The sequence below is a fragment of the Somniosus microcephalus genome, unplaced genomic scaffold (assembly GCF_052327205.1).
Source record: "Somniosus microcephalus isolate GS21.2 unplaced genomic scaffold, FLI_Smic_1.0 unresolved_chr9, whole genome shotgun sequence".
Classification (NCBI taxonomy): domain Eukaryota; kingdom Metazoa; phylum Chordata; class Chondrichthyes; order Squaliformes; family Somniosidae; genus Somniosus; species Somniosus microcephalus.
The window spans coordinates 22,573,705-22,598,547 of NW_028225187.1; the positions used below are offsets into that span (position 1 = coordinate 22,573,705).

General features: G+C 45.3%; 1 protein-coding gene across 1 annotated transcript in view; it reads left to right on the forward strand.

Moving 5' to 3' along the window:
- LOC147084915 (uncharacterized) overlaps positions 1 to 24,843 on the forward strand; it is a 91,961-nt gene that overhangs the window by 64,538 nt on the left and 2,580 nt on the right. Inside the window, exons 10-18 of the mRNA XM_085979370.1 lie at positions 1,059 to 1,352; positions 2,982 to 3,275; positions 11,099 to 11,392; positions 12,382 to 12,675; positions 15,002 to 15,295; positions 16,884 to 17,177; positions 17,919 to 18,212; positions 19,801 to 20,094; positions 20,846 to 20,938. Coding sequence (XP_085835496.1) covers positions 1,059 to 1,352; positions 2,982 to 3,275; positions 11,099 to 11,392; positions 12,382 to 12,675; positions 15,002 to 15,295; positions 16,884 to 17,177; positions 17,919 to 18,212; positions 19,801 to 20,094; positions 20,846 to 20,938 — 2,445 coding nt within the window. The remainder of the gene's footprint in view (positions 1 to 1,058; positions 1,353 to 2,981; positions 3,276 to 11,098; positions 11,393 to 12,381; positions 12,676 to 15,001; positions 15,296 to 16,883; positions 17,178 to 17,918; positions 18,213 to 19,800; positions 20,095 to 20,845; positions 20,939 to 24,843) is intronic.

Consider the following 24,843-nt stretch of genomic DNA (forward strand, 5'->3'; position numbering starts at 1 on the left):
CCAGCAAGAACAAGCCCAACCGACCCAATCTCTCCTCATACGTCATTCCTGCCTTCCCAGGTATCAGTCTGGTGAATCTTCGCTGCACTCCTTCAATGGCAAGAACATCCTTCCTCAGATAAGGCGACCAAAACTGCACACAATACTCAAGGTGTGGGCTCACCAAGGCCCTGTACAACTGCAGCAAGACATCCTTGTTCCTGTACTCAAATCCTCTCACTACGAAGGCCAACATACCATTAGCCTTCTTAACCGCCTGCTGCGCCTGCATGCTTACCTTCAGCGACTGGTGCACAAGGACGCCCAGGTCACGTTGCACTTCCCCTTCTCCCAATCTATTGTCATTCAGATAATAATCTGCCTTCCTGTTTTTGCCACCAAAGTGGATAACCTCGCATTTATCCACGTTATATTGCATCTGCCATGCTTCTGCCCAATCACCCAACCTGCCCAAATCATCCTGGAGTTTCTCGGCATCCTCCTCACAGCACACACGCCCACCCAGCTTTGTGTCGTCTGCAAACTTCGAGATATTACATCTAGTTCCCTTGTCTAGATCATTAATATATATTGTGAATAGCTGGGGTCCAAGGACCGATCCCTCCGGTACCCCACTAGTCACTGCCTGCCACTCGGGAAAAAGACCCGTTTATTCCAACTCTTTGCTTTCTGTCTGACAACCAGTTCCCTATCCAAGTCAGCACCTTGCCCCCAATCCCTTGTGCCTTAACTTTACACACTAATCTCTTATGCGGGGCCTTATCGAAAGCCTTCTGAAAGTCCAAATACACCACATCCACTGGTTCTCCCTTATCTATTTTACCTGTTACATCCTCCAAAAACGATTTACCTTTTGTAAATCCATGTTGACCCTGTCCGCACCGAGGGAAATGTGTTAATAGACTTCTAAAGCTGAGTTTGGCATTGGCCGTAGAACCTATTTCAAGGACTACTCTTGATATGGGAAGAACCCGCAGTTGCACAGACGTGTGGGCTGGATTGTTAGGAGTTCAGAAGCACGATTCCTGGACCTGATATTTGGGTTATTATCTTTTCAGGTTTTCCGCCTCAGCCCACGATCTCTAGGAGTCCCGAACATCCGGTGTATATGGCAGGCGAAACAGTCACCATTACCTGCACAGTCCCAGCTGGTACCTCAGCTAGTCGGTTTCAGCTGTTAAGAGGCTCGATCGCTGTCATTGACAGCACCAGAAACCAACAGTCCCTCACGTATCCCATTCGAGATGTGAGCACCAGCAATCAAGGGAGCTACACGTGTTCCTACCAGCTACAGGTGTCGGGTCGATGGATCCGCTCTTCTCCCAGTCAACCCACTGAAATAATTCTGGCACGTGAGTGAAGCTTACTGCAGTTCTGAAAACAGTCCCGAAATGTTTTGAATGTTTGCCCAGACATATTGGTGGAACAATGGCCCAGAAATTCGGGTCGGGGGCTTCCCGCGGGTGCAAGCCCCCGACCTGCACTTACCTAGCACGCCGGCCGTTGAGCTGTGGGCCCGCGTGGGATTCCGATCCTGGGCCTCCTCCAACTGTCGGCGCGCAGTGCTTGCGTATCCCAGGGGCGCAGTTAGTTCGAAGCGTCCCCTGGGATCACGTGGGCCACGGAGAGCCAATGGTAGCCGGGAATGCTTCATTCATAAGTAGACCTGTCAAACCTATAAATATTATAAGCCCCAAAACATCACTAAATCTTCAAAAAAAATTTAAAAATTCATTTTTCAAATAAACTATTTATTACATGAAATAACTATTATAAGCAATAATTTAAATTTTTGAAAAAATTTATTACATTTTCTAACAGGGCTAAAAATAAACTCCAGGAACATCCTTCCTGCATCTAATCTGTCCAGTCCTGTCAGAATTTTATACGTTTCAATGCGACCCCCTCTCATTCTTCTAAACTCCAGCGAGAACAAGCCCAACCGACCCAATCTCTCCTCATACGTCATTCCTGCCATCCCAGGTATCAGTCTGGTGAATCTTCGCTGCACTCCTTCAATGGCAAGAACATCCTTCCTCAGATAAGGCGACCAAAACTGCACACAATACTCAAGGTGTGGGCTCACCAAGGCCCTGTACAACTGCAGCAAGACATCCTTGCTCCTGTACTCAAATCCTCTCACTACGAAGGCCAACATACCATTAGCCTTCTTAACCGCCTGCTGCGCCTGCATGCTTACCTTCAGCGACTGGTGCACAAGGACGCCCAGGTCACGTTGCACTTCCCCTTCTCCCAATCTATTGCCATTCAGATAATAATCTGCCTTCCTGTTTTTGCCACCAAAGTGGATAACCTCGCATTTATCCACGTTATATTGCATCTGCCATGCTTCTGCCCAATCACCCAACCTGCCCAAATCATCCTGGAGTTTCTCGGCATCCTCCTCACAGCACACACGCCCACCCAGCTTTGTGTCGTCTGCAAACTTCGAGATATTACATCTAGTTCCCTTGTCTAGATCATTAATATATATTGTGAATAGCTGGGGTCCAAGGACCGATCCCTGCGGTACCCCACTAGTCACTGCCTGCCACTCGGGAAAAAGACCCGTTTATTCCAACTCTTTGCTTTCTGTCTGACAACCAGTTCCCTATCCAAGTCAGCACCTTGCCCCCAATCCCTTGTGCCTTAACTTTACACACTAATCTCTTATGCGGGGTCTTATCGAAAGCCTTCTGAAAGTCCAAATACACCACATCCACTGGTTCTCCCTTATCTATTTTACCTGTTACATCCTCAAAAAACGATTTACCTTTTGTAAATCCATGTTGACCCTGTCCGCACCGAGGGAGATGTGTTAATAGACTTCTAAAGCTGAGTTTGGCATTGGCCGTAGAACCTATTTCAAGGACTACTCTTGATATGGGAAGAACCCGCAGTTGCACAGACGTGTGGGCTGGATTGTTAGGAGTTCAGAAGCACGATTCCTGGACCTGATATTTGGGTTATTATCTTTTCAGGTTTTCCGCCTCAGCCCACGATCTCTAGGAGTCCCGAACATCCGGTGTATATGGCAGGCGAAACAGTCACCATTACCTGCACAGTCCCAGCTGGTACCTCAGCTAGTCAGTTTCAGCTGTTAAGAGGCTCGATCGCTGTCATTGACAGCACCAGAAACCAACAGTCCCTCACGTATCCCATTCGAGATGTGAGCACCAGCAATCAAGGGAGCTACACGTGTTCCTACCAGCTACAGGTGTCGGGTCGATGGATCCGCTCTTCTCCCAGTCAACCCACTGAAATAATTCTGGCACGTGAGTGAAGCTTACTGCAGTTCTGAAAACAGTCCCGAAATGTTTTGAATGTTTGCCCAGACATATTGGTGGAACAATGGCCCAGAAATTCGGGTCGGGGGCTTCCCGCGGGTGCAAGCCCCCGACCTGCACTTACCTAGCACGCCGGCCGTTGAGCTGTGGGCCCGCGTGGGATTCCGATCCTGGGCCTCCTCCAACTGCCGGCGCGCAGTGCTTGCGTATCCCAGGGACGCAGTTAGTTCGAAGCGTCCCCTGGGATCACGTGGGCCATGGAGAGCCAATGGTAGCAGGGAATGCTTCATTCATAAAATTGACAGGAAGAGCTGTCAAACCTATAAATACTATAAGCCCCAAAACATCACTAAAACCTCAAAAAAATGTTTAAAAATCACATTTTGAAAATAAACTATGGAAAAATTTTTGAACAGTAATTTAAATTTTTGAAAAAATTAATTACATTTTCTAACAGTGCTAAAAATAAACTTACCTTTCTTTAAAGTATTTAAACATAATAAAGCTGTGGAAAAAATGTTTAATTGTAATTAATTCACCACTTACCTTGTTAACAGCAGGCCTTGCCCCTGCTTTTTAAAAGTGTAACTCCTGGAGACTTACCCTCCCGGAAAAATATGGAAAAAAGTGTAAGTTCCAGGCGTACGCGCTGTCTCTCCGGCGCACGAGTTTGACCTCTGAACCCTTTCCTGTAAGGGAACGGAAGTTCCGGTTTCCCGCACACGCGCGGTGCATGCATGAAACCGACACTTCCATTGGGCGTACTCACCCGTGGAGACCCGAATTTCTGGGCCAGTATTTCATTGATTCATAGTCAGAGAGTCATAATGGCACAGAAGGAGGCCATTCGGCCCATCGAGTCCGCTCCGACTCTCTGTAGAGCAATCCAGTCAGTCCCGTTCCCCCGCTCTATCCCCGTAGCCCTGCAAGTTTATTTCCCTCAAGTGCCTATCCAGTCTCCCCTTGAAAACATCGAGTGTCTCCGCTTCCACCACTTCCATCGGCAGCGAGTTCCAGGTCCTCACCACTCGCTGTGTAAAAAAGTTTTTCCTCACTTCCCCCCCTGTATCTCTTGCCCAAAACCTTAAATCTGTGTCCCCTAGTCCTTGTACCATCAACTAGTGGGAACAGCCTTTCCCCATCTAGCCTATCCAAACCCATCATAATCTTGTACACCTCTATCAAATCACCCCTCAACCTCCTTTGCTCTAATTAACACAAATCTAGCTTCTCCAACCTGTCCTTGGAGCTAAGATCCCCCATCCCCAGAACCATTCTAGTAAATCTCCTCTACACCCTCTCAAGGGCCTTCACATCCTTCCTAAAGTGTGGTGACCAGAACTGGATGCAATACTCCAGTTGTGGCCTAACCAGCGTTTTATAAAGGTTCAGCATAACTTCTCTACTTTTGTACTCAATACCTCTATTTATGAAGCCCAAGATCCCATATGCTTTGCCAACCACTCTCTCAATACGTCCCGCCACCTTCAGGGACCTGTGCACATTAACTCCCAGGTCCCTCTGTCCCTGCACACTCTTTAAAACTGTGCCATTAAGTGTATATTGCCTCTCCCTGTTCCTTCTGCCAAAATGCATCACCTCACACTTCTCTGTATTAAATTCCATCTGCCACTTGTCTGCCCATTCTGCTAGCCTTTCTATGTCCTGTTGCAGTCGATTGGTATCATCCTCACTGTTTGCCACACCCCCAAGTTTGGTGTCATCGGCAAATTTAGAAATTCTACTCTGTATTCCAATATCCAGGTCATTTTTTACATCTCAAAAAACAGTGGCCCCAGCACTGACCCTTGGGGAACACCACTGTCTGTCATCCTCCAGTCTGAAAAACAGCCATTTACCTCAATTGCTGCCTGTCATTGACCTTAACACCAGGGCTGCTTTTCATACGAGCACAAGTCCCAATTTCACTTACCTGTAGACCAAGCTATTAGATGTTCAAGAAAGACAATTGTTGGAATAGGTATTTCGGATTTTATCGTTTCAGGTCCTCCGCATCAGCCCACCATCTCCCGGAGCCCTGAATACCCGGTATATGTGACAGGAGAGACAGTCACCATTCAGTGCACAGTCCACCCTGGTGCCTCAGCTGGTCGATTTCAGTTGACCAAAGGCTCAAGCTCCGTCACAGAAAGCGCCAGAAACCAACTATCCCTCACCTATCTCATTAGAAACCTCACCCGCAGCAATGAAGGGGGCTACACGTGCATCTACTGGATACCGGTGTCAGGTCGATGGATCCATTCTTCTCCCAGTCCTGCCTTTGAACTAATTCTCAGGCGTGAGTGAACCTTACTGCAGTCCTGTAATATGCACACTTTATCAAATTTTTAAAACCTTTTCCCCTCAGATATATTTGTTAAATGATACCCAGAAATTCGGGTCCCCACGGGTGAGTACGCACGGGGTACTCACGCGTAGGCCCAACGAAAGTGCCGGTTTCGTGCATGCACTGCGCATGCGCGGGAAACCGGAACTTCTGTTCCCTTAAAGGAAGGGGTTCACAGGTCGAACGCATGCGCCGGAGAGGCAGCGCGTACGCCTGGAACTTCCGTTGTTTTTCCAGGATTCTCCGGGAGGGTAAGTCTCCAGCAGTTACACTTTTAAAAAGCAGGCACAAGGCCTGCTGTTAACAAGGTAAGTGGTGAATTAATTAAAATTAAAACATTTTTTCCACAGGTTTATTATTTTTAAATACTTTAAAGAAAGGTAAGTTTATTTTTAGCCCCGTTAGGAAATGTAATTAATATTTTCAAAAATTTAAATTATTGTTTAAAATAGTTATTTCATGTAATTTATAGTTATTTTAAAAATGTGATGGTTTGTTTAAAATTTACTTGAAGATTTAGTGATGTTTTGGGGCTTATAGTATTTATAGGTTTGACAGCTCTTCCTGTCAAACTTATGAATGAAGCATTCCCTGCTGCCATTGGCTCTCCATGGCCCACGTGATCCCAGGGGACGCTTCGAACTAACTGCGCCCCTGAGATACGCAAGCACTGCGCGCCGGCAGTTGGAGGAGGCCCAGGATCAGAATCCCACGTGGGCCCACAGCACAACGGCCGGCGCGCTAGGTAAGTGCAGGTCGGGGGCTTGCACCCGCGGGAAGCCCTCCGACCCGAATTTCTGGGCCATAATATATCTCTGAAGTAAGACTATATTCCCGATGCAGCGGTTGGTTTATACTGTGAATTATTGATACCATTTGGTTGTTTTTGTCAGCTGTCTAGCGGTAGATCCATCCACTCAATGACGGTAAGAACATTAAGGCCAATAAAAAGTGGAATCCAAATTCCCGTTACAGTTCGCTGTTTTATATAGGTGGCTTGACTGCAAAGCGCGAATTGAAATGTCCTTTTAAAGGATGCAGCTATCTCCCTGAACCAAATCTCTCTCTTAGGCAGTCCCTCAGAACCGAGGATGACTTGCTTCCACATAAAAAATGAGTTCTCAGGTGACTGATGAGTCCGATGCGGGATCTACAGTCTCTGTCACAGGTGGGGCAGACGGTGGTTGAAGGGGGTGGGTGGGTGGGGTGCTTGGGTTGACGTGCGCTCCTTGCGCTGCCTGCGCTTGGCTTCCGCTTGCTCCCGGCGAAGAGACCCGAGGTGTTCGGCGCCCTCCCGGATGCTTCTCCTCCACTTTGTGCTCTGGTCTTGGGCCAGGGAGTCCCAGGTGTAGGTGGGGATGTTGCACTTTTTCAAGGAGGCTTTGAGGGTGTCCTTGAAGCGTTTCCTCTGCCCACCTGGGGCTCTCTTGCCGCGCCGGAGCTCCGAGTAGAGCGCTGGTTTTGGGAGTCTCGTATCGGGCATGTGGACAATGTGACCCGTCCATCGGAGCTGATCGAGCATGGTCAGAGCTTCGATGCTGGGGATGTTGGCCTGAGCGAGAACACTGACGTCGGTGCGCCTATCCTGCCAATGGATTTGCAGGACCTTGCGGAGGCAGCGTTGGTGGTACCTCTCCAGTGCTTTGAGATGCCTGCTGTACATGGTCCATGTCTCTGAGGCATACAGCAGGGCGGGTATCACTACTGCTCTGTAGACCATGCGCTTCGTGCTGGGTTTGAGGTCCTGGTCTCCAAACAGTCTCTTCCTCTGAACCCGATAGAAATCTGACCAGTGGGTTAGTACAAGTGGGTCAGATGACGTTATCTCACAATGCTATTACCTGCAACTATCCCATAATTCTTACCTTCCTCATCCGAGATCGCCGGATCCACTGCATTTAGGTCTCACAATCATGTGGCGTGTCTGTTCACACGCTGGGTTACAATAGCATGCAGTTGTTCATCATGTGTTGGAGGAGCAGGTTTAGTTTCCCAGCAGAGGAGACAAAGGCATAAGATTCCGCTCAGAATACTCTGCCATTATTTAACAATATACATTAACACAATATATAGCTGCCATGTCTTCAAAACATTTCGTTCGATTGCAAGGATAATAATAATGATGATTATTATCGCAGCAGCCATGAATATAATAACATATTTGGAGATGAGAATGGAACGAGGGAATAACAACTAGAAAGCAATATTGGCAAACCAATAGATTGAAGAACAGTTGTGTAATGATCAATAACATGTCATTCTATAGTGGACACTAGGTGGTGCCTTAGAGCTGTGTAGAGCTGTATATATATAAGACTACACTACCCAGCTGTATGTATATTAAGACTACATTACCCATGAGGCACTAGGCTACCCACAAGGCAGCAGTCAAGGTGGAAGCCTCTACAGATACTGTACCTAGTCCACATGTGCTCCATAAAAGTGTCTAGCAAAAGCTAGCTGTGTTCATAATAAGAATGTCTATTTATTAATGAACATAAGAAGTTGGACATATTTAAAAATGTGATTAATAGAGTCCAGGTGGAATCTATTCCGCTCAATAGTAAGACTAACTGTTCCATAATGATATACCATGTATGAAAAAATATATAAAGAGGATTATTGAAGCTGAATAAAGAGGCACACAGTAAGTAGATGGAAAACAAAGGAGGGGATGTCAAAAGTGCACCTTTCTGGACTCCACACGATAAAAAAGGTTATAGATGCCCTGGAGAAAGGTGCAAGAAACATTTACAAAGATATTGTAAACATAGAACATAGAAAATTAGGAGCAGGAGTAGGCCATTTGGCCCTTCGAGCCTGCTCCGCTACTCAATATGATCATGGCTGATCCTCTATCTCAATACCATATTCCCGCTCTCTCCCCATACCCCTTGATGCCTTTTGTGTCTAGAAATCTATCTATTTCCTTCTTAACTATATTCAGTGACTTGGGCTCCAGAGCCATCTGTGGTAGAGAATTTCACAGGTTCTCCACCCTCTGAGTGAAGACATTTCTGCTCATCTCAGTCCTAAATGTCCTACCCCGTGTCCTGAGCCTGTGTGACCCCTCGTTCTAGACACCCCAGCCAGGGGAAACATCAACCCTGCATCCAGTCTGTCTAGCCCGGTCAGAATTTTGTACGTTTCAATGAGATCCCCTCTCATTCTTCTAAACTCTAGTGAATACAGGCCTAGTCAACCCAATCTCTCCTCATACGACAGCCCTGTCATCCCAGGAATCAGTCTGGTGAACCTTCGCTGGACTCCCTCTATGGCAAGTATATCCTTTCTTAGGTAAGGAGACCAAAACTGCACACAGTACTCCAGGTGTGGTCTCACCAGGGCCCTGTATAACTGTAGTAAGACATCCTTGCTCCTGTACTCAGATCCTCTTGCAATGAAGGCCAACATACCACTTGCCTTCCTATTATCACCAGAACAGAGAGACTTATTTATCAGGAAAGGCTGACAGTCTCGGGCCCTTATCTCTAGAAATGTGTGGTGACCTAATAGAAATATTTAAAATTATGAAAGGGTTTGATCGGGTTGTCATAGAGCAGATGATTCCACTTGTGGGAGACCTAAACTAGGGCATCATAAATAGAAGATAAACATCAATAAGTCCAATAGGCAATTGAAGAAGAACTTTTATTTCTCCTCAATTTCAGATTCCTGTCAGCATCGATGCCAGTGCGATCAGATTGTTAGATAGCAGATTCTAGTGCTTGTCATAGAATCTAATACAAGGTCTACAATTTTATTTACCAGAACAAGGCCCATTTTCATATAATTGCTGGCTGCATTCTTACATGTTCAAACACAGGATTCGTGGAGCTGATATTTCGGATTGTATCGTTTCAGGTCCTCCGCCCCAGCCCAGGATCTCCAGCAGCCCTGAATACCGGGTATATGTGACAGGGGGAACAGTCACCATTCAGTGCACAGTCCCACCTGGCGCCTCAGCTGGTCGATTGCAGTTGTTTAAAGGCTCGATCTCCACCCTAGACAGCAGCAGAAACCAACCATCCCTCACCTATCTCATTAGAAACCTCACCAGCGACAATGAAGGGAGCTACACGTGTTCCTACCGGATACAGGTGTCAGGGCGATGGATCCGTTCTTCTCCCAGTCCTGCCTTTGAACTCATTCTCACACGTGAGTGAGCCTCACTGCAGTTCTGTATTTATGAAATTGTAAAACCCTTTCCCCCCTAGATCTATTCGTCAAATAATAATGGGCCGCATTTTCCGATCTGAGGCTTCCTGCGTGCGGAGGGCTCCGGTCTGGAAAAAAATCTACGGACTTACCTGAGGGGTCCCGAGGTGCGTAATCTTCCGCTCCTGGGCCTCTCCACCAGAGATGAAGATTCACCAGACTGATACCTGGGTTTGCAGGAATGACGTATGAGGAGAGATTGGGTCGATTGGGCTTATACTCACTGGAGTTTAGAAGAATGAGAGGGGATCTCATTGAAACTTATAAAATTCTAACAGGACTAAACAGACTAGATGCAGGAAGGATGTTCCCGATGGCGGGGGATACCAGAACCAGGGGTCACAGTCTAATGATAAGGGGTAAGCCATTAAGGACAGAGATGAGGAGGAATTTCTTCACCCAGAGAGTGGTGAACCTGTGGAATTCTCTACCACAGAAGGCAGTAGAGGTCAATTCATTAAATATATTCAAGAAGGAGTTAGATATATTTCTTAAGGCTAAAGGGATCAAGGGATATGGGGAGATGGCAGGGACAGGGTACTGAATTTGGATGATCAGCCATGATCGCATTGAATGGCGGAGCAGGCTCGAGGGGCCGAATGGCCTACTCCTGCTCCTGTCTTCTATGTTTCTATGGATGGATACATTTATTAGGAGCAGAATTGAACCTGAAGAAAAAGACAAACACAAAGTAGATGGAAAACAAAGGAGAGGATGTCAAAAGTGCACATTTCTGGACTCCACACCATAAAAAAGGATCTAGATGCCCTGGAGAAAGGTACAAAAATATTTAGAAATATGTTACCAGAACTGAGACACTTACTTACCAAAAAAGGCAGACAGGCTTTGGCCCATATGTCTAGAAATGTGTGGTGACCTAATAGAAATATTTAAAATTATGAAAGGGTTTGATCGGGTAGATATGGAGAAGATTATTCCACTTGTGGGAGACCTAAACTAGGGCATCATAAATAGAAGATAAACATCAATAAATCCAATAGGGAATTGAAGAAGAACTTTTATTTCTCCTCGAGATCCACAATTGAAGACTTCTGTCAGGAGCGATGCCAGTGCGATCAGATTGTTAGATAGCAGACTCTAGTGCTTGTCATCGAACCTAATACTGTACAAGGTCTACTATTTTATTTACCAGAACAAGGCCCATGTTCACATAATTGCAGACTGCATTCTTAGATGTTCAAACACAGGATTCGTGGAGATGATATTTTGGATTTTATCGTTTCAGGTCCTCTGCCCCAGCCCAGGATCTCCAGAAGCCCTGAATACCCGGTATATGTGACAGGAGAGACAGTCACCATTAAGTGCACAGTCCCACCTGGCGCCTCGGCTGGCCAATTGCAGTTGTTTAAAGGCTCGACCTCCGTCCTAGACAGCAGCAGAAACCAACCATCCCTCACCTATCTCATTAGAAACCTCACCAGCAACAATGAAGGGGGCTACACGTGTTCCTACCAGATACAGGTGTCAGGTCGATGGATCCGTTCTTCTCCCAGTCCTGCCTTTGAACTCATTCTCACAGGTGAGTGAGCCTCACTGCAGTCCTGTAATATTCACACTTTTATAAACCCTTTCCCCCTAGATCTATCTGTCTATTTCTCTGAAGTAAGACTATATTACCGATGCAGTGGTTTGTGTACACTGTGAATTATTGACAGTGATAGATCCACCCATTCAATGGCAGTAAGGACATTAAGGCAGATAATTAGTGGAATCCCCATTTCAGTTCCATTTCGCTGTTATATATAGCTGGCTTGACTACAAGTCGCCAATTGAAATGTCCTTTTAAAGGATGCAGCTATCTCTCTGAATCACATAGTAACCTGACCAGTGGGTTAAGTTGCTCTCTTAGTTCAAATGGGTCTAGATGACCTTATCTCACAATGCTTTTACCTGCAACTATCCCATACTCACATCTTGAGTATTGTGTGCAGTTTTGGTCACCTTATCTGAGGAAGGATGTTCTTGCCATGGAGGGAGTTCAGCGAAGATTCACCAAGCTGATACCTGGGATGGCAGGAATGACGTATGAGGAGAGATTGGGTCGATTGGGCTTATACTCGCTGGAGTTTAGAAGATTGAGAGGGGATCTAATTGAAACTTATAAAATTCTAACAGGACTAGATAGACTAGATGCAGGAAGGATGTTCCCGATGGCGGGGGAGTCCAGAACCAGGGGTCACAATCTAAGGATAAGGGGTAAGCCATTTAGGACAGAGATGAGGAGGAATTTCTTCACCCAGAGAGTGATGAACCTGTGGAATTCTCGACCACAGAAGACAGTAGAGGCCAATTCATTAAATATATTCAAGAAGAAGTTGGATATATTTCTTAAGGCTAAAGGGATCAAGGGATATGGGGAGAAAGCAGGGACAGGGTACTGAATTTGAATGATCAGCCATGATCTCATTGAATGGCGGAGCAGGCTCGAGGGGCCGAATGGCCTACTCCTGCTCCTATCTTCTATGTTTCTATATTTCTATGTGAATTAATGATACCATTCGGTTTCAGGTCCTCTGCCCCAGCCCACGATCTCCAGGAGCCCTGAATACCCGGTATATGTGACAGGAGAGACAGTCTCCATTAAGTGCACAGTCCCACCTGGTGCCTCGGCTGGCCAATTGCAGTTGTTCAAAGGCTCAATCTCCATCCAAGACAGCAGCAGAAACCAACCATCCCTCACCTATCTCATTAGAAACCTCACCAGCGACAATGAAGAGAGCTACACGTGTTCTTACCAGATACAGGTGTCAGGTCGATGGATCCGTTCTTCTCCCAGTCCTGCCTTTGAACTCATTCTCAGACGTGAGTGAACCTCACTGCAGTCCTGTACCATTCACACATTTATAAACCCTTTCCCCCTAGATCTATCCGTCTATTTCTCTGAAGTAAGACTATATTACCGATGCAGTGGTTTGTGTACACTGTGAATTATTGATACCTTTCAGTTCTTTTTGACAGCTGCCTCATGATAGATCCACCCATTCAATGACAGTAAGGACATTAAGGCAGATAATTAGTGGAATCCCCATTTCAGTCCCATTTCGCTGTTTTATATAGCTGGCTTGACTACAAATCGCCAATTGAAATGTCCTTTTAAAGGATGCAGCTATCTCTCTAAATCACATAGAAGCCTGACCAGTGGGTTAAGTTGCTCTCTTAGTTCAAATGTGTCTAGATGACCTCATCTCACAATGCTTTTACCTGCAACTATCCCATACTCACATCTTGAGTATCGTGTGCAGTTTTGGTCGCCTTATCTGAGGAAGGATGTTCTTGCCATAGAGGGAGTGCAGCGAAGATTCACCAGGCTGATACCTGGGATGGCAGGAATGACGTATGAGGAGAGATTGGGTCGATTGGGCTTATACTCGCTGGAGTTTAGAAGATTGAGAGGGGATCTAATTGAAACTTATAAAATTCTAACAGGACTAGATAGACTAGATGCAGGAAGGATGTTCCCGATGGCGGGGGAGTCCAGAACCAGGGGTCACAATCTAAGGATAAGGGGTAAGCCATTTAGGACAGAGATGAGGAGGAATTTCTTCACCCAGAGAGTGGTGAACCTGTGGAATTCTCTACCACAGAAGGCAATAGAGGCCAATTCATTAAATATATTCAAGAAGGAGTTGGATATATTTCTTAAGGCTAAAGGGATCAAGGGATATGGGGAGAATGAAGGACAGGGTACTGAATTTGAATGATCAGCCATGATCTCATTGAATGGCGGAGCAGGCTCGAGGGGCCGAATGGCCTACTCCTGCTCCTATCTTCTATGTTTCTATATTTCTGTGTGAATTAATGATACCATTCGGTTTCAGGTCCTCTGCCCCAGCCCAGGATCTCCAGTAGCCCTGAATACCCGGTATATGTGACAGGAGAGAGAGTCTCCATTAAGTGCACAGTCCCACCTGGTGCCTCGGCTGGCCAATTGCAGTTGTTTAAAGGCTCGATCTCCATCCTAGACAGCAGCAGAAACCAACCATCCCTCACCTATCTCATTAGAAACCTCACCAGCGACAATGAAGAGAGCTACACGTGTTCTTACCAGATACAGGTGTCAGGTCGATGGATCCGTTCTTCTCCCAGTCCTGCCTTTGAACTCATTCTCACACGTGAGTGAGCCTCACTGCAGTCCTGTACCATTCACACATTTATAAACTTTTCCCCCTAGATCTATCCGTCTATTTCTCTGAAGTAAGACTATATTACCGATGCAGTGGTTTGTGTATACTGTGAATTATTGATACCTTTCAGTTCTTTTTGTCGGCTGCCTAGTGATAGATCCACCCATTCAATGACAGTAAGGATATTAAGGCAGATAAATAGTGGAATCCCCATTTCAGTTCCATTTCGCTGTTTTATATAGCTGGCTTGACTACAAATCGCCAATTGAAATGTCCTTTTAAAGGATGCAGCTATCTCTCTAAATCACATAGAAACCTGACCAGTGGGTTAAGTTGCTCTCTTAGTTCAAATGTGTCTAGATGACCTCATCTCACAATGCTTTTACCTGCAACTATCCCATACTCACATCTTGAGTAATGTGTGCAGTTTTGGTCGCCTTATCTGAGGAAGGATGTTCTTGCCATGGAGGGAGTTCAGCGAAGATTCACCAAGCTGATACCTGGGATGGCAGGAATGACGTATGAGGAGAGATTGGGTCGATTGGGCTTATACTCGCTAGAGTTTAGAAGAATGAGAGGGGATCTCACTGAAACTTATAAAATTCTGACAGGACTGGACAGACTAGATGCAGGAAGGATGTTCCCGATGGCGGGGGAGTCCAGAACCAGGGGTCATAGTCTAAGGATAAGGGGTAAGCCATTTAGGACAGAGATGAGGAGGAATTTCTTCACCCAGAGAGTGGTGAACCTGTGGAATTCTCTACCACAGAAGGCAGTAGAGGCCAATTCATTAAATTTATTCAAGAAGGAGTTAGATATATTTCTTAAGGCTAAAGGGATCAAGGGATATGGGGAGATGGCAGGGACAGGGTACTGAATTTGGATGATCAGCCATGATCGCATTGAATGGCGGAGCAGGCTCGAGGGGCCGAATGGCCTACTCCTGCTCCTATCTTCTATGTTTCTATATTTCTATGTGAATTAATGATACAATTCGGTTTCAGGTCCTCTGCCCCAGCCCAGGATCTCCAGGAGCCCTGAATACCCGGTATATGTGACAGGGGAGACAGTCACCATTAAGTGCACAGTCCCACCTGGTGCCTCAGCTGGCCAATTGCAGTTGTTTAAAGGCTCGATCTCCGTCCTAGACAGCAGCAGAAACCAACCATCCCTCACCTATCTCATTAGAAACCTCACCAGCGACAATGAAGGGGGCTACACGTGTTCTTACCAGATACAGGTGTCAGGTCGATGGATCCGTTCTTCTCCCAGTCCTGCCTTTGAACTCATTCTCACACGTGAGTGAGCCTCACTGCAGTCCTGTACCATTCACACTTTTATTAGCCCTTTCCCCCTAGATCTATCCGTCTATTTCTCTGAAGTAAGACTATATTACCGATGCAGTGGTTTGTGTATACTGTGAATTATTGATACCATTCAGTTCTTTTTATCAGCTGCCTAGTGATAGATCCACCCATTCAATGACAGTAAGGACATTAAGGCAGATAATTAGTGGAATCCCCATTTCAGTTCCATTTCGCTGTTTTATATAGCTGGCTTGACTACAAATCGCCAATTGAAATGTCCTTTTGAAGGATGCAGCTATCTCTCTGAATCACATAGAAACCTGACCAGTGGGTTAAGTTGCTCTCTTAGTTCAAATGTGTCTAGATGACCTCATCTCACAATGCTTTTACCTGCAACTATCCCATACTCACATCTTGAGTATCGTGTGCAGTTTTGGTCGCCTTATCTGAGGAAGGATGTTCTTGCCATAGAGGAAGTGCAGCGAAGATTCACAAGGCTGATACCTGGGATGGCAGGAATGACGTATGAGGAGAGATTGGGTCGATTGGGCTTATACTCGCTGGAGTTTAGAAGATTGAGAGGGGATCTAATTGAAACTTATAAAATTCTAACAGGACTAGATAGACTAGATGCAGGAAGGATGTTCCCGATGGCGGGGGAGTCCAGAACCAGGGGTCGCAGTCTAAGGATAAGGGGGTAAGCCATTTAGGGCAGAGATGAGGAGGAATTTCTTCACCCAGAGATTGGTGAACCTGTGGAATTCTCTACCACAGAAGGCAGTAGAGGCCAATTCATTAAATATATTCAAGAAGGAGTTGTATATGTTTCTTAAGGTTAAAGGGAACAAGGGATATGGGGAGAAGGCAGGGACAGGGTACTGAATTTGGATGATCAGCCATGATCGCATTGAATGGCGGAGCAGGCTCGAGGAGCCGAATGGCCTGCTCCTGCTCCTATCTTCGATGTTTCAATGGATGGATAAATTTATTAGGAGCAGAATTGAACCTGAAGAAAAAGACAAACACAAAGTAGATGGAAAACAAAGGAGAGGATGTTAAAAGTGCACATTTCTGTTCTCCACAGCATAAAAAAGGATCTAGATGCCCTGGAGAAAGGTACAAAAATATTTAGAAATATTTTACCAGAACTGAGACACTTACTTACCAGGAAAGGCAGACAGGCTTTGGCCCATATGTCTAGAAATGAGTGGTGACCTAATAGAAATATTTAAAATTATGAAAGGGTTTGATCGGGTAGATATGGAGAAGATTATTCCACTTGTGGGAGATCTAACCTAGGACGTCTTAAATAGAAGATAAACTTCAATAAATCCAATAGGGAATTGAAGAAGAACTTTTATTTCTCCTCGAGATCCACAATTTCAGATTCCTGTCAGCATCGATGCAAGTGTGATCAGATTGTTAGATGGCAGACTCTAGTGCTTGTCATAGATCCTAATACAAGGGCTACTATTTTATTTACCAGAGCAAGTCCCATGTTCACATAATTGCAGACTGCATTCTTAGATGTTCAAACACAGGATGCGTGGAGCTGATATTTTGGATTTTATCGTTTCAGGTCCTCTGCCCCAGCCCACGATCTCCAGGAGCCCTGAATACCCGGTATATGTGACAGGAGAGACAGTCTCCATTAAGTGCACAGTCCCGCCTGGTGCCTCAGCTGGCCGATTGCAGTTGTTTAAAGGCTCGATCTCCGTCCTAGACAGCACCAGAAACCAACCATCCCTCACCTATCTCATTAGAAACCTCACCAGCGACAAGGAAGAGAGCTACACGTGTTCCTACCAGATACAGGTGTCAGGTCGATGGATCCGTTCTTCTCCCAGTCCTGCATTTGAACTCATCCTCACACGTGAGTGAGCCTCACTGCAGTCCTGTAATATTCACACTTTATGAAATTTTAAAACCCTTTTCCCCCTAGATCTATTCATCAAATAATAATGGGCTGTATTTTCCGATCGGAGGCTTGCTGCGTGTGGAGGGCTCCGATCTGGAAAAAAATCTACGGACTTACCTGAGGGGTCCCGAGGTGCGTAATCTTCTGCTCCTGGGCCTCTCCACCAGAGATGAAGATTCACCAGGCTGATACCTGGGATGGCAGGAATGACGTATGAGGAGAGATTGGGTCGATTGGGCTTATACTCGCTGGAGTTTAGAAGAATGAGAGGGGATCTCACTGAAACTTATAAAATTCTAACAGGACTGGACAGACTAGATGCAGGAAGGATGTTCCCGATGGTCGGGGAGTCCAGAACCAGGGGTCACAGTCTAAGGATAAGGGGTAAGCCATTTAGGACAGAGATGAGGAGGAATTTCTTCACCCAGAGAGTGGTGAACCTGTGGAATTCTCTACCACAGAAGGCAGTGGAGGCCAATTCATTAAATATATTCAAGAAGGAATTGGATATATTTCTTAAGGCTAAAGGGATCAAAGGATATGGGGAGAATGCAGGGACAGGGTACTGAATTTGGATGATCCGCCATGATCTCATTGAATGGCGGAGCAGGCTCGAGGGGCCGAATGGCCTACTCCTGCTCCTATCTTCTATGTTTCTATATTTCTATGTGAATTAATGATACCATTCGGTTTCAGGTCCTCTGCCCCAGCCCAGGATCTCCAGGAGCCCTGAATACCCGGTATATGTGACAGGGGAGACAGTCTCCATTAAGTGCACAGTCCCACCTGGTGCCTCGGCTGGCCAATTGCAGTTGTTCAAAGGCTCGATCTCCATCCTAGGCAGCAGCAGAAACCAACCATCCCTCACCTATCTCATTAGAAACCTCACCAGCAACAATGAAGGAAGCTACACGTGTTCTTACCAGATACAGGTGTCAGGTCGATGGATCCGTTCTTCTCCCAGTCCTGCCTTTGAACTCATTCTCACACGTGAGTGAGCCTCACTGCAGTCCTGTACCATTCACACATTTATAAACTTTTCCCCCTAGATCTATCCGTCTATTTCTCTGAAGTAAGACTATATTACCGATGCAGTGATTTGTGTATACTGTGAATTATTGATACCATTCAGTTCTTTTTGTCAGCTGCCTCGTGATAGATCCACCCATTCAATGACAGTAAGGACATTAAGGCAGATAATTAGTGGAATCCCCATTTCAGTCCCATTTCGCTGTTTTATATAGCTGGCTTGACTACAAATCGCCAATTGAAATGTCCTTTTAAAGGATGCAGCTATCTCTCTAAATCACATAGAAACCTGACCAGTGGGTTAAGTTGCTCTCTTAGTTCAAATGTGTCTAGATGACCTCATCTCACAATGCTTTTACCTGCAACTATCCCATACTCACATCTTGAGTATCGTGTGCAGTTTTGGTCGCCTTATGTGAGGAAGGATGTTCTTGCCATAGAGGGAGTGCAGCGAAGATTCACCAGGCTGATACCTGGGATGGCAGGAATGACGTATGAGGAGAGATTGGGTCGATTGGGCTTATACTCGCTGGAGTTTAGAAGATTGAGAGGGGATCTAATTGAAACTTATAAAATTCTAACAGGACTAGATAGACTAGATGCAGGAAGGATGTTCCCGATGGCGGGGGAGTCCAGAACCAGGGGTCGCAGTCTAAGGATAAGGGGGTAAGCCATTTAGGACAGAGATGAGGAGGAATTTCTTCACCCAGAGAGTGGTGAACCTGTGGAATTCTCTACCACAGATGGCAGTAGAGGCCAATTCATTAAATATATTCAAGAAGGAGTTGTATATGTTTCTTAAGGTTAAAGGGAACAAGGGATATGGGGAGAAGGCAGGGACAGGGTACTGAATTTGGATGATCAGCCATGATCGCATTGAATGGCGGAGCAGGCTCGAGGAGCCGAATGGCCGACTCCTGCTCCTGTCTTCTATGTTTCTATGGATGGATAAATTTATTAGCAGCAGAATTGAACCTGAAGAAAAAGACAAACACAAAGTAGATAGAAAACAAAGGAGAGGATGTTAAAAGTGCACATTTCTGTTCTCCACAGCATAAAAAAGGATCTAGATGCCCAGTGAGAAAGGTACAAAAATATTTAGAAATATTTTACCAGAACTGAGACACTTACTTACCAGGAAAGGCAGACAGGCTTTGGCCCATATGTCTAGAAATGAGTGGTGACCTAATAGAAATATTTAAAATTATGAAAGGGTTTGATCGGGTAGATATGGAGAAGATTATTCCACTTGTGGGAGATCTAACCTAGGACGTCTTAAATAGAAGATAAACTTCAATAAATCCAATAGGGAATTGAAGAAGAACTTTTATTTCTCCTCGAGATCCACAATTTCAGATTCCTGTCAGCATCGATGCAAGTGTGATCAGATTGTTAGATGGCAGACTCTAGTGCTTGTAATAGATCCTAATACAAGGGCTACTATTTTATTTACCAGAACAAGGCCCATTTTCACATAATTGCAGACTGCATTCTTAGATGTTCAAACACAGGATGCGTGGAGCTGATATTTTGGATTTTATCGTTTCAGGTCCTCTGCCCCAGCCCACGATCTCCAGGAGCCCTGAATACCCGGTATATGTGACAGGAGAGACAGTCTCCATTAAGTGCACAGTCCCGCCTGGTGCCTCAGCTGGCCGATTGCAGTTGTTTAAAGGCTCGATCTCCGTCCTAGACAGCACCAGAAACCAACCATCCCTCACCTATCTCATTAGAAACCTCACCAGCGACAATGAAGAGAGCTACACGTGTTCCTACCAGATACAGGTGTCAGGTCGATGGATCCGTTCTTCTCCCAGTCCTGCATTTGAACTCATTCTCACAGGTGAGTGAGCCTCACTGCAGTCCTGTAATATTCACACTTTATGAAATTTTAAAACCCTTTTCCCACTAGATCTATTCATCAAATAATAATGGGCTGTATTTTCCGATCGGAGGCTTCCTGCGTGTGGAGGGCTCCGATCTGGAAAAAAATCTACGGACTTACCTGAGGGGTCCCGAGGTGCGTAATCTTCTGCTCCTGGGCCTCTCCACCAGAGATGAAGATTCACCAGGCTGATACCTGGGATGGCAGGAATGACGTATGAGGTGAGATTGGGTCGATTGGGCTTATACTCGCTGGAGTTTAGAAGAATGAGAGGGGATCTCATTGAAACTTATAATATTCTAACAGGACTGGACAGACTAGATGCAGGAAGGATGTTCCCGATGGTCGGGGAGTCCAGAACCAGGGGTCACAGTCTAAGGATAAGGGCTAAGCCATTTAGGAATGAGATGAGGAGGAATTTCTTCACCCAGAGAGTGGTGAACCTGTGGAATTCTCTACCACAGAACGCAGTTGAGGACAATTCATTAAATATATTGAAGAAGAAGTGAGATATATTTCCTAAGGCTAAAGGGATCAAGGGATATGGGGAGAAAGCAGGGACAGGATACTGAATTTGGTTGATCAGCCATGATCTCATTGAATGGCGGAGCAGCCTCGAGGGGCCGAATGGCCTACTCCTGCTCCTATCTTCTATGTTTCTATGAAAGCACGAATCTTGGAAGTCATATTTCTCATTTCCTCGTTTCAGGTCACCCGCCTCAGCCCGTGATCTCTACCAGTCCTGAATACCCAGTGTATGTAGCAGGAGAAACGGTCAACATTACCTGCTCAGCTCTTCCTGGTGAGTCAGCTGGTCGATTTCAGATGCTAAAAGACTCCACCTCTGTCCTCGACAGCACCAGAACCCAACAATCCCTCACTTATCACCTCAGAATCGTCAACACCAGCAGCGAAGGGAACTACACGTGTTTCTTGCAGACACAGGTGTCTGGTCGATGGATAAGATCTTATCAGAGTCATCCCATCGAAATCAGTCTCACACGTGAGTGAAATTCACTGCTGTTCTTTAGTATTTACATTGCTACACAGTTTGGGGAAATAATTATCAGTATTTTGCAGACAAATCATTCAAATAAGAATATATATCTGAAGCAAGAATAAGTTGGCTGCAATTCTTCAAGTTTACATGTGTGATGCATTTGTCCATTGAGTTGTTTAGTTCAATTGCACAAATTATGATGATGACAATTAAAAAAGTAGAATTAATACTGCTGATAATGCTAATTGTATTATTAATAATGGTAATAGGAGTAAAACAGCAAAGATGATTGCCCTAATTGCAACACTAGAGGGGTCTTTCGTATTAAGTTCACTTACAGGCTGTGCATGATCTCTGAGCCGAATTACGTTATTCCAGAATTCGAAATAATAGAGGAAGTTCTATAGAAACAGAAACATCGAAGATAGGAGCAGGAGTAGGCCATTCGGCCCCTCGAGCCTGCTTTTTTAAGTTTAAGACTCTAGTTTCGGACTTAGGCAATTCACTCTCAAACTTAAGGTGAAATTCTATCATATTATGATCACTCTGCCCCAGAGGATCCTTTACTATGAGATTGTTAATTAACACTGTCTCGTTACACAATACAAGATCTAAAATAGCCTGTTCTCTGGTTGGTTCCATGATGTATTGACCTAGTAAGCTGTCCCAGATACATTTCATGAACTCATCCTCCAGACTACTTTTGTCAATTTGATGTGTCCACTCTAAATGAAGATTAAAGTCCCCCAAGATTATTGCATTAACTTTGCTACAAGTTGCTACTATTTCTTGATAAATATTCTGTCCAACAGTATAGCTACCGTTAGGGGGCCTATATACTATTTCCACCAGTGTTTTCTGCCCCTTGTTATTCCTTATCTCCACCCATCCTGATTCTACTTCCTGATCTTCTGAGCCGGGATCCTTTCTCGCTACGGTCCTTATGTCATCCTTTATTATCAGGGCTACTCCCCCTCCATTTCCATTCTGCCTGTGTTTTCGAAACGTCAAGTACCCTGGAACATTTAGTTCCCAACCTTGGTCACCTTGCACCCACGTCTATGTAATGTTTATTAGATCAACCCCATTTATCTCTATTTGTGCCAATACATTGTCTATCTTGTTGCGAATGCTTCATGCATTCAGATAAAGAGCCTTTCATTTAATTTTTTTTACCATTTTTCCTTGCTTTGACCTTATTCGTTGCTGCACTGTTACCGTTAGACTTTCTGTCCCTTCTTGTCACACTCTGCTTATTTTACCCCAAACTCTACAATGCCTCACTGCCTTGAGCTTTCTGTTTAGATTTCTAATTTTCCCCTCATCTGACCCCTCTCCCCCGACAACTTTGTAAAATTAAAGCCCTATCTACAGCAATAGTTATTCAACACGCCAAGACACTGGTCCCAGCCCGGTTTAAGTGGAGCCCATCCTGACGGAACATCCCCCTCTTTCCCCAGTACTGGTGCATGTGCCCCATGAATTGAAACCGCCTTTCCCCACACGACTCTTTGAGCCATGCATTTAACTGTCTGATCTGCTTGACCCGATGCCAATTCGCACGTGGCTCAGGTAGTAATCCAAAGATTATTGCCCTTGAGTTTGTGCTTTTTCATTTAGACCCTAGCTCCTCAAACTCTCTCAGCAGAAACACAATCTCAGTTCTACCTATTTCGTTGGTTCCTACATGGACCACGACAACTTGATCCTCCCACTCACCATCCAAGTTCTTCTCCAGCCATGAAGAGATATCCTTACCACACACACTGGGATGGCAACACAGCCTTCGTGACTCAGTTTCGCGGCTGCAGAGAACAGTGTCTATCCCCGTGACCCGACTGCCATAGAAACATAGAAACATAGAAGATAGGAGCAGGAGTAGGCCATTCGGCCCCTCGAGCCTGCTCTGCCATTCAATGCAATCATGGCTGATCATCCAACTTCAGTACCCTGTCCCTGCTTTCTCCCCATAGCCCTTGATCCCTTTATCCTTAAGAAATATATCCAACTCCTTCTTGAATATATTTAATGAATTGGCCTCCACCGGCTTCTGTGGTAGAGAATTCCACAGGTTCACCACTCTCTGGGTGAAGAAATTCCTCCTCATTTCTGTCCTAAATGGCCTACCCTTTATCCTTAGACTGTGTCCCCTGGTTCTGGACTCCCCCACCATCGGGAACATCCTTCCTGCATCTAGTCTGTCCAGTCCTGTCAGAATTTTATAAGTTCCAATGAGATCACCTCTCATTCTTCTAAACTCCAGCGAGTATAAGCCCAATCGACCCAATCTCTCCTCATACGTCATTCCTGCCATCCCAGGTATCAGCCTGGTGAATCTTCGCTAAACTCCTTCCATGGCAAGAACATCCTTCCTCAGATAAGGCGACCAAAACTGCACACAATACTCAAGATGTGGTCTCACCAAGACCCTGTACAACTGCAACAAGACATCCTCTCGCTACGAAGGCCAACATTCCATTTGCCTTCTTACCGCCTGCTGCACCTGCATGCTTACCTTCAGCGACTGGTGCACAAGGACACCCAGGTCTCGTTGCACTTCCCCTTCTCCCAATCTATTGCCATTTAGATAATAATCTGCCTTCCTGTTTTTGCCACCAAAGTGGACAACCTCACATTTATCCACGTTATACTGCATCTGCCATGTTCCTGCCCAATCACTGTGTCCTTACCTCTACCACATTCCTTCCTTCTCCCCCCACTTGGATCGCACCCTGTACCACAGTGTTGTGGTCAATTTACCCATCCTCCTTGCAGCCCTAAATAGGAATCCCCAAATAATTAATTAATCCACACAACTGGAATAAAAATAATTGTTGGCATTCTTTCATTATTAAAAAATCAAGCTGTGCATGTCACATGCACTGCAGGTAATAAATAATTAGCATTAACATAGTTTCTATTCTCTTTGTTGAATTTATATGTTACCCCTTGTTTTGCCTGTAGGAATGATTTCTTCAAAGTTAAAATGGCCCAGAAATTTGGGTTGGAGGCTTCCCGCGGGTGCAAGCCCCCGACCTGCACTTACCTACCGCGCCGGCCGTTGAGCTATGGGCCCACATGGGATTCCAATCCTGGGCCTCCTCCAGCTGCCGGCGTGCAGTGCTTGTGTATCCCAGGGGCGCAGGTAGTTCGATGCGTCCCCTGGGATCACGTGGGCCATGGGGAGCCAATGGTAACAGGGAATGCTTCATTCATAAAATTGACAGGAAGAGCTGTCAAAACCATAAATACTATAAGCCCCAAAACATAACTAAAACTTCAAATAAATTTTAAAAAATCATCACATTTTTGAAATAACTATAAATTACATAAAATAACTATTTAAAAAAAATAATTTAAATTTTTGAAAAAATTAATTACATTTTCTAACAGGACTAAAAATAAACTTACCTTTCTTTAAAGTGTTTAAAAATAATAAACCTGTGGAAAAAAGTTTTAATTTTAATTAATTCACCACTTACCTTGTTAAAAGCAGGCCTTGCGCCTGCTTTTTAAAAGTGTAACTGCTGGAGACTTACCCTCCAGGAGAAACCTGGAAAAAAAACGTAAGTTCCAGGCGTACGCGCTGCCTCTCCTGCGCATGCGTTTGAACTCCGAACTCCTTCCTTTCAGGGGAACGGAAGTGCCGGTTTCCCGCGTATGCGCAGTGCATGCACGGAACCGGCACTTGCGTTGGGCCTACGGGT